Source organism: Mercenaria mercenaria, chromosome 13 (genome assembly GCF_021730395.1).
Source record: "Mercenaria mercenaria strain notata chromosome 13, MADL_Memer_1, whole genome shotgun sequence".
NCBI classification, from domain to species: Eukaryota; Metazoa; Mollusca; class Bivalvia; order Venerida; family Veneridae; genus Mercenaria; species Mercenaria mercenaria.
In genome coordinates this window covers 73,791,502-73,805,478 of record NC_069373.1, presented here as the reverse complement: position 1 = coordinate 73,805,478, position 13,977 = coordinate 73,791,502, and the positions used below count along the sequence as shown (strand labels likewise).

General features: G+C 34.3%; 1 protein-coding gene across 1 annotated transcript; it reads left to right on the top strand.

Moving 5' to 3' along the window:
• Positions 1 to 9,948: 9,948 nt before the first annotated feature.
• On the top strand, positions 9,949 to 13,607 carry LOC128548016 (toll-like receptor 4). Its single transcript, XM_053522274.1, has one exon. It carries the CDS (start codon positions 10,533 to 10,535, stop codon positions 13,149 to 13,151), a length of 2,619 nt encoding a protein of 872 aa, XP_053378249.1. The 5' UTR covers positions 9,949 to 10,532; the 3' UTR covers positions 13,152 to 13,607.
• Positions 13,608 to 13,977: the final 370 nt, after the last annotated feature.

The following is a 13,977-nucleotide window of genomic DNA, read 5'->3' as shown; positions in this document are numbered from 1 at the left end:
ATGTTTTTAAGAAAACAGTTACTGAATTTTAGCAATAGTTGGAATGGAAAAAAAGGTAGATCTATAAAAATATTTTTACAGGTGTTTGTGTGTTAACTAATGACGACTCCTTATTAAAATGATGCTTATTTGTAACAAAAAACATTCCTGACTTTTTAGAATTGTACACATTAGAAAACATAGCCTAGATTTTTTCAATGTCAGTTCAAGGAAATCCTGTTCCTTTAAACTTTCACATATTGGAATATTTTGACTTTCTTTCCAAATTTTCATAAAGTGTTACAAAGTTTGCCTGTTTCTGTTAGACTGTCAAGAACACATGATGTCAGGACATAGAGCGCAAATAGAAGTATTGAATAAATTGAAATACATTGTATAGCTTTATCTTTTTCATTTTATCAAACCTGGCAATGAAAGGTTTTTGTTTGTCGATGAACAACTGCTATTGAACAAGACTAGATTTTTTTATCTTTACGGCTTTTGAACAAAATATAGAAGTGTATTGAACACAAAGTTAATACATTTTATTGTTGTGCACTCTTAAAGTTGTGACCACTTCATTTCTTGCCACACACAAGTACAATACATAATGCATTCACGTACTTCCCTGACATGAATGGGTTACATCAAGTCTTGAAACTACAAGCATTGCCCCCATCAGTCCTCTCAGTACTTTGATTAGGCTGGCGATACCGCTAGACTATTATAACCATGTATCGAGTTTCTGTAATGTTCAACAGGTGCTGAGACTGACAACAAAAATATAATTTCATGCGCAATTCAAATAGTCCGCCACGTTTATCAGTTTTGCCATAGAGTTGTATAAAGATTGTTAAACTTACCTGTTTCAATAGATCTGTTTGCTCAAACATGTTATAATAATGCTTTATTTTTCTAACGGTAAATACTTGAAAGATAACATTAGAAAATATTACATAATGATGGTAAATTAATTTGCCTCTATGAATGAAATGTCCGTATGAATGGAACTTTTTCGTAACTCAACGTTGACCGCTTCGTTATAGATTATGACCTCGGTCTGTAAGCAGCTAAGGAAACAAACGCTGGTTCCGTGATGAATTATACTGCGCATTATTCAACGACCTGACATAACGTGGAAAATAAGAAATATGAAATATCAATTAAAATTAAATTATAGTGATAGGAGTTATATCAGGTCTTACATTTAGGGCTTCAGCTTTAAGAATCAATTCTTTCAGATCATTTGTGATAGCTACGAAGGGACGTAATCACTGCGTGGAATTGCCACAGTAACGTGAGAAGAAACAAATTACCACATTATACCTATTTTTTTCTTTTAGGCTATTTTTATACTAGTAAATTCGTTTTAAACCTTTTGACGAATACTGAAAGATAAAATGTAACAAGAAATATCTTTAAAAATGATGGTCGGCGAATTGTAATAAGGAAAGAAGTTTATGAATTTTTCATCTAACATTCATCTTTCATTTAACTTTTTTCAAATTGCAAAACTAAACACCGCACTTTAACAATTTAAATGGTTCTCTTTTAATTTTTCGCAAAGGTTTCGTAGGGTTGCAATTTTGTTTCGTTTATCCTTAGATGAATAATTACAGCAGTAGTTTGATGAAGATTCATGAAGCGGTTCATGAGAAGAGGTGATTAAACGTGTTTATATTTTTAGCTAAATTGGTCCCTATCCCCATTTGTAACAAAATAGCAGGAGACCTTACGATATTGTTACACATCGAGTTTGATAAAAATCCATTACATTTTAGTGGTTAATGCGAAGAAAGGCATATCTACTTTTAGCTATAGTGGTCCCTAATAGGGCCCAAGTTCCTATATAAATAAATTTGGAAGACCTTATAATGATGCTCCAGACAAAGTATGACAAAGATCCACCAAGCTGTTCATGAGACGCTGTATAAAGGCATTTCTAGTTTTAGCTCTAGCAGCCCCTAAAAGGGGTCAAATGTCCCAGCTGAACAAAGTTGACTGCGGGCCTAATAAAGATGCTACAAATCAAGTTTGTTTAGAATACATGAGAAAAAATCAAAGGATTTTTTTATTTATTATTTTTATTTATTTCTAAAATAGGCCAACTGATCCCGCTTTAACAAATAGCATATTCGCTATTCATGAATCTTTGGACAATGATGTCACACCTATAAAAAAAAGTGAAGGTCAAGCAAAACATACAATTGTAATTATTTCAATATTTCTGTTTCATAAGCAAAGTTTGACCGTAGTCATATCACATAGATTAACTACATGTATGCAGCGTACCTTCATTTCAGTGTAATGAGATTCAGTCATTATATAGCATATATATAATAAAACAGATTTCAACTGAGTTCAATATTTGCATACCATACTAATGAAAAATATTCATATATAATAAATCAGTTAAATAATTTATTACAAATATATCAAAGCAAACAAGTACTCATTTTAATATGCAATCTGAATAAGTCTAAAAAGCAAGAAACCTTTTCATATACAGACGACAATTGTAAGAAGGAAAATCTTTTAAAAAGCACTTCTCTACATAAAAGACTCTTATCACACCCTTATTCATGTGATACGCAGACCGTATTCAGCTCTTTCTTTAATTTGATATATGTTGGTACTTGAACAGGTTTTTATCATATTTATTAAACTTACTTATCATTTTGAGATATATCAATATTCTTGCTAAATATACTGAGCCAAAGTTAGCTTTAAAACTGTGAACAGCGTCGTTTAGGATAAACGCTTTGTCTACATTTCACTCAGCGTAGCACAATCAACAGAGTGAAAGAAATTGCCACTCTCGTCCAATCAGGCAGAGTGTTGCATAAATCTTCCATTTTGATAAATTATCTATAATGCGTTATCAAGTAGTTTGATTTGCAAACTGAAGTCACGTGGCATAGGTAACGAAAACGAATTTAGACGGCGTTCGCCGAAAAAGCGCTTTGTCACCAATTTGGGGTGTAGATGTAAGCAAGTTTTGTTTAAACACACGTTTTCATTTTTTGCAGGTTATATTAAGACAGTGGACCCGGATTGGTAATGTTTAACAATTGCACTAACTTGATACAGTCCTGAAGTAACATATTTTCGCACTGTGATTCATCTTTAAACGACATTTACCGTATCATTGTTGTTTGTTTGTTTGTTTTCTTTATTTGTTAATTTTGTATAAATTATGTCTTTTTTTCCCTCCAGCTGAAACAGAGACAAATTTCAAAATGATAGCCATTGCGCAAAACGATCGCAGAGAATTCATTTACCAAATATCTTTCTAAATGAAACCTCAAAATATTGCATAACAATTATAAAACACAAAATAAAATTGTCGATAACAATTTTTCTGGGGGACCTCGAGTGAAAGGATTTAATCGGACAGAAATTAAGCTCCAACTCATTAAAAATTATGGCCTTGCTCTATGCAAGTCATGAAGAACCGTAGGGCAGAAGTAAAACCTACCTACCTTCATTTATTCCAAATTTTGTAAACTAAAGAATAAATGCAAAATCAAGAACTTTTACAAATGTAACTAAGTATTTTCAAAGATGTCTAAACATTCACCCTTCAGGTAAAATTCATTTGAAACAACAAGAAATGGCTGATCAAATAAAACATTTCCGCTTTTGTACGACAGATCAATGATAAGTCTTTAAAAAAAGTTTATCTTACTTTAATGAACAAAGTTTGGTCTTAGTGGGGCTCGAACCTACGCCCTACTGAAAATTAGTTAAAGTAATATCATGGTAGGAATTGAATACTCTTCAAAAAAAAAGGAGTACATTATTACGGGCACTTTAATTTTCCTAACCATCGTATTAGGGAAGAAACATCATTAACAGTCCGGTTTACAGCGGAGTTCGAGCTCAAAATTTCCCTCATACCAACAAGAAAATCGCCCCATCTGATCAATGTTCATACATTCACATATGATGTGTGTGTGCGTGTGCGTGGGTGGGGGGTGGGGATTGCATATCGAAATATAGATGTTGTGCTTGTTACCTTTATATTTTATCTGATATTATGTTCCTCAATGTTTATTATCGCTTCTTAAGAAACATATAAACGGTTATGGCACACCAATTGTCCAATAATAACGTGAACCCAGGTTTACGGTAAAAAAAAAAATAGAATTAACAATTACAGATAAACAAGGGTTTCGAACGTAAAACCAGGTTTTTTCTAATACTTATCCATATTTTCGAGCGAAAACACCCCCGTGAACCCAGGTTTCAACTAGGTTTTTCAATTGAACTTTGAATTTCGGCCGTTATTAAAGAAATAATCAAGGCTTTCAAGTGGTTTATCGTCTGATTTACCACGCTTCAGAGTTCAGATGTGTAGGAATAGAACCACGAGGGCGTTAGTCCGAGTGGTTAAATACTGAAGCATTTGAACGATGAACCGTGGTAAATTAGACGATAAATCACAAGAAGGTCTTTTTTGTTTTAATTCTGACATGCTCATTTACATATTTTAAGAAATATTATGCTGGACTTTATTTACCCGATGAGTAATGTATCGGACGTCATATGGCAATTTGACGTCATCATTGACGTCATTATGCTCTCTTACCGGTCTGTGCGACAACCGTTGTTTATCGCAGAATATACAAAGGTTGATTTTCTTCTTTGTTTAAGGTAGTTCTGCACGTTTGAAAAACCGGAAGTGATGGCGTAACGTCATTTATCCGGAAAACGTAGAATAAAGCCTGGATTCGGCGTACGGAAATGAAAATCAATTTATGAATTAATCGAAACATGTGAGTAAATTTGTTATAATGGCACTGTTGCTATATTTCTAAAGTCAAAATATGATATTAAAACATATGACACGTTAAAAAAATCAAAATAATCCCTCAAAATTAACTTGAAATGCCCGGTTCCCTTTAATCATGGTAAAATATCTCAAAAGTAAGCACAAGGACCTATACATTTTATTTCACCAAATTATAGGTCATGTGTTTATTTACAATTGTGAGAAGTTTCATCAAAATCTACATTGTAGAAACAATTCTATTCGTGAAAATGTTATGAAAGTTATGATTTTCCCATAGACTCCCATTATGAAATATTGCGTGAGGTCCAAATTTTTCAAACCAGCCTAGCAAAAAATCAAGCACACGACCCTATCTTTTTTATTTGCTGAATTTTCTAGGTATATTTTGAAGTTTTGAAATATTGGAGTTTAATCAAATTCTACATTGTAGAAAAAATTTTGATCCAAACGTGCAGAACTACCTTAACTGGAAATCAAACCGAGTCATGTTAGAATCTAAGTTCACGAGCGTGAACCTATGTTTACGGGAGTAAACCAGGGTTCACGAGTGTAAACCATATCTTACGAACGTGAACATATGTTAACGATCGAGAACTTAGGTTTACGATCGTAAACATAGGTTCACGCTGGTGAACATAAGATAATGACCAAAAATCATAGTTTTGTTCGAGAAACAAGTTCATGGTCGTACTCATAGGTTCACGTCCGTAAACAATGGTTCTCGGCAATCAAATTATCCAATATTAAATTCTTATAAAAAAACTAGGATTATCGAATACTAACATAAATTTTCGAGCGAAAAAAGTTTATCAAGATGGTTCATCACAACAATACCCTATGCTTGCTTTAGTTTAATATAGAAAACCCATAGTTTCTAAGATTTTGCAAGCATCTTTCCCGCACATTTTTCATTCAGTGTTTTGTGGTAGCCAGCCTTTCTGTACTTTCAGTACTTTGATTAACATATCTAATGCCATATCTTCTATATTTAGTGATATATATTTTAAATCGAAAGATTTTTAACTTTATCCAGCGGTCAAGACCCTTAATAAAATTATTTAAGGTGATGGTTTTTTTTTAGATTTTTTTTTCATCCTATCAAACTATTCAGCGATAACTAGGCTTAAACACAATCTTATGACAAAAAATACCTTCATTTATTCTAAACTAATATCAGAGGCATATATAGTCAGGGCAAAAGCGTAAGAAAAGTACACTAAAGAACTTATAACATTTTTTTCTCATCTATATTTTCTTTTTTGGTAATTGGTCCTTTTCGACACACAAAAAATATACCTGATCATTATCCCGACGGAGCGGCGGGGATAATTCTCCAAGATGACTCCCTTGAAACACAACGGCGTCGGCATCTAAAGGCCCGTGTTGTCCTATATTGGCACCAGCGTTATATTTCAAATAATGGAGTAGTTTACAATTTTTAAATTCACATTTGCCAAAATCCACTGCCGCTGCCCTTTGTCGCAATCCGCTGTTATTATGAACCGTATCGAACCACTGAATCGTCTTTTTAGTGTCCCATGCTGAACGCTTCTGGTGGATTTTTGTTTTAAAGTTACTCCCCAGTTTGGATTTCTTCTCATTTTTAAAGTCACTTAAATTCACGCTAACCATTTCTTCTCTGAATGTGCTATACATCAGTACCATTATAATTAAAAACAGGCACAGAAAAGCAATATATCGTTTTGTGCTAATCATTTTCGTTTTGTCAACTACATGCTTTTACTTTTTAACACTGAGAACGATACCGCCGCTAGCAAAAAGCAAATTAATACATATTTTCAATTAAAATGTTATCTCATATTTGAAAGATTGTTATCTTCTTTACAATTACAAATGTTCATCGACTCCGGACAGAGACAGGTGACTCGGTCTTATTGACCTTCTTTATGGTAATTCTGTTTTATATATTGTCAGATGTTTTAACTCGTCTTATTTTTACGAAACTATCTACGAGCTATTATCGCCACTTGATCGGCGGTGTCGGCGTTGGCGTTGGTTGAGTTTTTGTTGAGGTCCACTTTTTCTTAAAAACAATGGGAGTTATAGCTTTGAAACCTTGCAGACTTGTTTATCATCATTAGGCGAGTAAGTTGGCCAAGAGTCACAACTTTTGCATAATCCTAGTTTTGGTATTAAAATATTTGTTTTCAAAATTAATTATGTCTAACAGCAACTTTAATGTATAATGCAGATGATTGTATTTACCAGAACCTTTTCTTTCATGTCGTTTCTTAGTCTACATGAGTCTGACAGTAATAAAGATGAATGTTGAATGTTGTCGTATTTTTAGCTCACCTGAACACAAAGTGCTCGGGGTGCTCACGTCCGGCGTTCGTCCGTCCGTCCATACTTTTTTTCAAACAATATCTTCTATGAAACAGTGCTGTGAAAGTTGATGAAACTTTGCCTTGATGTTTTTTGGGTGGTCTTGTTCTAAAATTGTTCAAACCGTTCCGCTTGGTTGCACATAAAGGCCGTCGGAGCTGAAAGTAGAAAAATTTTCAAACGACATCTCCTCCTAAACCACTGGTCCGATTTTGGAAAAAAGTTGCACAAAAATGGTCCCGAAATTATGTAATCATAACCAAGATTATTCAAATGATTCCGATTTGTCAAAAAATATGGCCACCATTGGGCGTGGTCACTTTTCCCAATGCGTTTTTAGTGGGACTGTAAAAATCTTCTTGTATGAAATTGCTGGCCAGATTTAAAAAATGGTCCTTGTGTGACCCATTACCAAGAATTTTCAAATTATTCCGATTCGTCAAAAACATGGCCGCCAGGGGGCGTGATAATTTTTTCCTTAATGTTTATATTAGAAACACACTCTCTCTCTCATACGCGCGCACGCAAGCACGGACCCAATTTAGTGAACATTAAAAAACAGAGTGTATATATACTGAAGCTATCCCGTCGGTTTTCGAAAGCAACCAAGATCTGTCATCCATTTAATACCTCACATCGTTTGGTGCACATCGAAAAAATAAGAAGGAGCTGCACAAATATTAAATCAGCAATTCTTACCAATTCAGGGACCATAACTCCTGCGTCCATGGTTCAATATAATTTTGAAAGGAACGAAGTTTTTATAGAGATACAAGCTGTTTGCAAATTTGTTCAAAATAAAAAAGAATGATAATGCTATCGTGGACACAAGCTAAATGTGGATGGCGGGACGACAGACAAAAGACAACACTAAAAGCTTCACGTGAACCTTGCTCAGGTGACTTAAAAGTGAAAAAAAATCTCCATTGCTTCTGGACTAAAAATACGTCTTTCGCAGAAGCCGGCCATGGTTATGTTCAACTGTTAAAACATTGAATGTTCACAGGTTCGTTTTCGTGGTGAGAGATACTGGCCAAGTTATATTAAAATGGCGTTATAAAAGTCCGTGCATTAGCTGGACTTTCAAAAAATCAGCTGAATATTTATGAATATCATATTTAAGAGAAATCAACAAATGTCTTATTTAGGTCTAAGTTCTATTTAATTTGCATACAATGAGAATATATGCATAGATATTTGACATTCAAAAGTCTTATTAGTAGAAAAACAGTTTGAGTGCCCGTTTTCTTAAATATTTTAGAAATAATTAGCTCATTTCAAATTGTGTCATAATTGTAGCGTCCATACGGATGTAATTCTTAAAGAATTCTACTGTTGTGGAAGGTTTAAAAAAGGCTTCGTATTAGTTACGGTCACTCCGTTGTTTTATGAGGGGTAGTGGTAGAACAAGTGAAAATAACTGCATATAATTTGCAATGTTGAAAGCGTTTCATAATCGGACCTCTGTAAGTAAAAGTATCAAAATAAAGTGATTTTGATTTAATTTCTATGTAAAACCAAGATATATATATGTGCGTTGATTTTATATACATTTATAAGATATACATAATATACATATATATAATCAAATAAGAGAAACTAGTTAGTTTGTTTAAAAACTATGCATCGGCTATATTCTTTAAAAGATAATATTGTTAATCTAATTCTCTGCTATTTTTAGCCAAATAGACTTTGAAGTTTTAGCCCAAAAATCTAAATAATCGTAATATATTTCAACAGTAATAATAAGATATTTGGCTGTTTCTACATTGCAGTTTTTGTTGCATATTTAAGAAGATCTTACGTTAGCATTTCATTTTACTGACTCATTTTAGAACCTACCCTAATAAACCACATATAGCTCTTCAATTCAATAGCTCATTTGATAAAACTATCTACATTTTTCTAATACTTTGTATTTCTATACTCGTACAATACATTTTAAGTGTATAATGCTAAAAAGTATAAAACTGCATTTGAATGGATATTCCTTATCAAAAAAAAACAAAACAAAAAAAAAAAACAACAAATAAAAACAAACCAAACAAAAAAACAGGAACAGTGACATCTGTATGTGTCATTAAATAGGCTAAAAGCATTAATTTTGTCATATTACTATGATTGGTTATGACTATAGCTACTATAATCATAAGTTATTATGAAGCCTGCGAATAGCTCTCGAAGTAAGATGGTATAACTTTTCGAAATCTAGCTAGGAAAGTAATGTGAACGAAACACCCTGTACACATAAACCTACATTACTCGTTATCATAGTGGACCGATTTATTGTGCCGGATAAAGCAGGTTGCCGGTTAAACCAAAATTTGCATCGTGCATGGCTTTAGGTGTCATATGCTTTACATCAGGGCAACTACTAAACGAACGGAAATTGATGGGGAAAAAAATAAAAAAAGTGGAAACTTCACAGGTCGCTCAACACGACAAAAACGAAAATGTTGCAGGCTCGGTTTGATTAAGCCTGTTCATGGACGGTAGTGAAAATGCATGCTACCGTCCACGCCCTCTAGCCCCGGGTTTAAATTTTAATGCCCTTTCTTTTATTGTTGTAGACACCATACAAAATCTTTAACCTAAAGAATTTTACTATTAGGCCTGAAATACTAATTAATTTGAAAATGGAGCGAACATCACGAGAAAATGATATAAGAAATTAAAATATTAACAAATAATGGCTTTGTTTTTCAAGTGGCGGAACAAACGCATGATCAACGTCCATTTTGTCTTCCTGGTAGGTATCTAAAATTAGCCATTTTGAAGACTTTTTTTCTATATTTATTAAGTCGGCTAAGTGTTTTGATTAAATTTCTACTTGTTACGCTCACAACACTCGTAAAAAAGAAGCAACACAAAGGCAGTTTTAATCATTTTCTATTACATTGTAAAGAAAAAAATGATTATTTCTCAGATGTGGATTATTGTACTTATATCTGAATTAAAAATTTAGACTGATTTAGATAATTTGCACGGTTTGCTCGTGTATTGACATAAGCCTTGGATTGCATTTATTTCCGAATCTTACAGAATGAACTAAAATTTTGCTCTAACATTTTGTATTTGCCAGATCGCTTGCGATACTGATGGTTCAACGCTGAAATAAAACAAAAATTCTCTTGTGATACTTACCAACGAAAGAAGTTTAAATGGACGAATCATCTGTTGAGACATTATTCGTGGTACTAACTGATGAATGACGTTTTGAAGTGTGTATCATCAGGTGTTATATATAAGTTCAAATCGTGTCATTGCGAAATAAGGTCTGATCTGATGAACAGTAAGCTGTTGAGATCAAGTTCCTGTTCCTATCGCGATATCATCCGACATGTAAAAGATTTGAAGGATATATCACATGCAATGTAGTAATTCATTTTTATTTTGACATTTATCGTAAAAGATGAAGCATCTGCTGAAATTATACGGAATCTTTCTTATTGTGATACGTTCGGGACTTGTTCAGACCTCAGATAAATGTCAAACTGTTAAACTACAAAATGAAACACTGTTAGAATGTGGAGAAGGCGGATATGCTATGAGATGTGGTAATAAGAATTTGGATGAAGTACCGACATCATACCCAGAACCTGCGACGAATGAATCCCGTCTGTGTTTACTCGATCTAAGCCGGAACAACTTTAGCCAACTAGAAGATAGAATATTTGTTAATGCTACGAACTTAAACCCAACTTCCGTCTTGTGGCTGTATTTACAGCACTCTTACATTGGTTACATATCTTCAAATACATTCCAGAACTTATCAGCCCTAGTCTACCTTAATCTATCCGGGAACTTTTTAACCTGGCCAGACAGTTTTGGTAAAGGGGTATTCGAACCTTTGGTGAGTTTAAAAGATTTAAACGTTAAAGAAAATAAGATAGTTTCTTTTCAAGGAATGGGTAGTGAACTGCAGTATATGACACAGCTGGAAGGGATATATGCTGAACTTTGTTCAAATTGTTCTTTCGACAAAACATTTACTCACCTTCGGCATCTACAGAAATTAAGCTTATCTGGTCGGTCAGAAAATAGCTGCAATTCCGCTGTGGTTCACAACTATACATTCGAAGGAGTGCCATATTTAAAACATCTATGGCTAGCAGGTTGTAACATTGAACAAATAGAGGCCAATGCATTTAGTCCTTTTAGAAATAGCCTTACCTTACTAGATATTTCAAACAATGAAAACCTCCACTTTAAAGGAATGAACACAGCATTATATGGCCTTAGATTCTCTCCAACTTTGAAAGAGTTAGATGTGAATAGGATACATACTCTGTATGATTATGGAATACGAATAGGAGAATCGGATATTGAAAACCTAAAGACACTGCAAGTTCTTGAAACATTACATGCAGATCTGAACAAGATTGAAGTATTTGATAAAAGGATCTTCTATCCAACTTTTCAATTACCTGCAACACTGAGGAACATAACGCTGTCGGGAAATAGACTAACTTTTGGAAAATATGCAAATTTTGTACACAACGCCAGAAACATCACTTTTCTAGATATTTCTAGGCAACACTTGAATTGTGATCCTTTCTTGGAAAGTCACGATGAACCTGAGCTCACTTTAGATCATACGAGCGGAAGAATAAAGCGGTTTTCAGAACATGATTGTCCTTGCGAAAAAAGACACGTGGTCTGCTTGCCTCCTCATTTGCGCAAGGTGAAGTGGAGACAAAGCTTCCTGTACGTACAATTTGAGGACAATGTTACGGTATGCGGGGCACGGGCTCTGAGACATTTAGATATATCGTTCAATCTTATCACTAAATGGAAGAGTTCAATAAAAGGTTTGGAATATTTGAATCACCTTGACCTTTCTGAAAATTACTGCGACGAAGTTTCTCCCGGATTCTTCGACAACTTTGAAAATTTGCAACACCTCAATATCTCCGGAAATTCTTTAGGCAAGTCGTTTGATCCCGCCACGTGTAACTATTCAAGTAAAATATTCAGGAAGCTAAAACACGTCACGAAATTAGACTTGTCAAATAACAAGATTGCACGATTTTCTCATGATGTTTTTGAGAATCTTACGAAGTTACAATATTTGAATTTGAGCTCAAATTTACTAGAAGAGTGGAATTTAACTTTAACCAAAAACAATTCCTTGAGGCAGATAGATTTGTCTGTGAATAAATTAACCAGCCTTCCAACTGAATTCACGAGTTATCTTGATACTCTTTGTCGAAACAATTGTAGTGTTGTCCTCATTTTAAGTTCAAATCCGTTGCAGTGCAAGTGCGAAACATTAGGGTTTCTACAATGGGTGCTTTCTACAAAGCTATATAAAAAGCCTAAAAATTTGGAGATAAAGCTTCCTACAAATGTAGAATGTCTTTTGGGCTCTTATAGGTACAATCTTAACAAACATTTACGACAAATAACTGAACACTTGGAAAAAGAAGAATGCCTCGATAAGGGCTGGGTGTCATTAACAATCGGAAGTGTTGTCAGTGGTGTGCTTGCCTGCATTTTAAGTGTCGCCATCTGTCGGATAGTCTACAAAAACCGATGGAAGCTGAGATACTTGTATTACAGTAGAAACAGACGATACAGACATGCAGGATTCGAACGCTTGTTTGAAAACGACGCATTTGTTTCGTACGCAAAAAGTAAAGCAAGTTTGATCAAGAATTTGATGGTTCCCTCGCTTGAGGGTCAACGGGGTCTTCGTCTCTGGGTAGCTGACCGCAATTCAGTTCCAGGAACATCGGTGGCAGAAAATATCACACATGGTATTTATAACAGCCGGAAATCGGTCCTTCTTATTGACAAGGATTATCTCAAGGACAGTTGGTGTGATTATGAAATGAATATGGCGCACGTGGAAGCTATAGAAGCAAAGAGAAAGCTGATCATTCTTGTTCTTATGGAGAAGATTCCACTTGAAAATCTACCCATTAGTATAATGAGCTTCCTTCGAAGCGAAAGGTCCCTCGAATATCCAGAACACGAACAGGATATGGACACATTTTGGACGAATCTTGCCGACGAAATAATGTGTTGATGAAACTTTAATTTCGTATTGAAGATACTCACGCTTTGTACATTGTCATAATGATGCACTCTCACAAACAATTTTGAACTTTTATACAATTTACGAAAATGGTTGGAGTTAAGAGTGAGGTTAAGTGCACAATAAACCAGATTAAGGTACCTAATGGTGTTTTTGCGAATGACCGTTCCAAGGCGGTGCCCCACAGTGTTCCTTTATTTGTTCGTTTTGTCCCCGAGTGTTTGCTTTGTTTGTGTGTGTGTGTGTGTGTGAGTTTGCGCGCGCGCGTGTGTGTGTGTGTGCACGTCCACGTGATGTGAGTTTCGGATTGGGGAGGTTGTGTTTTTGGACGTGGCTTCCTAAGTTTGATATTTATCTTTGCTTTTTGTGTTGTATATACTTATCTAAATCGCATAGTTCACGTTTGTGTAAGGACTTGAAATTAAAAACACTATCTTGTAAAATTCAGCTGAGTTTTTATCAAAGAATGACTGTTATGTTAAAATATACATGTATATTTTACATAAGAATCTGTGTCACAGTTTTAATTTTGTAGCGTTTTAAATACATAAGTCCATATTGAAGGTGCTATGGCAAGACGTTCTTAGATAAAAGCGTGTTGCCTAAGTTCATGAACTTAACAATATTTATTGCTAATTCTGTGTATTAAATTTCACTAAGGTAGGGTAGCTTGAATCTATTATTCGATGACCCAACTATTTCAGACCATGATAATACTTTATGTTTTACGTAAGTACGGTCTTTTATATCAGATAGCAAGAGGTTTCTCATATAATCTAAACATATCTGCTCCATGGTTGTGGAATTGCTTTTTCTT

What these genes read in the sequence shown, in the direction of transcription:
- LOC128548016 (XM_053522274.1), top strand. Translation starts at nt 10,533, where the DNA reads ATGAAGCATCTGCTGAAATTATACGGAATCTTTCTTATTGTGATACGT.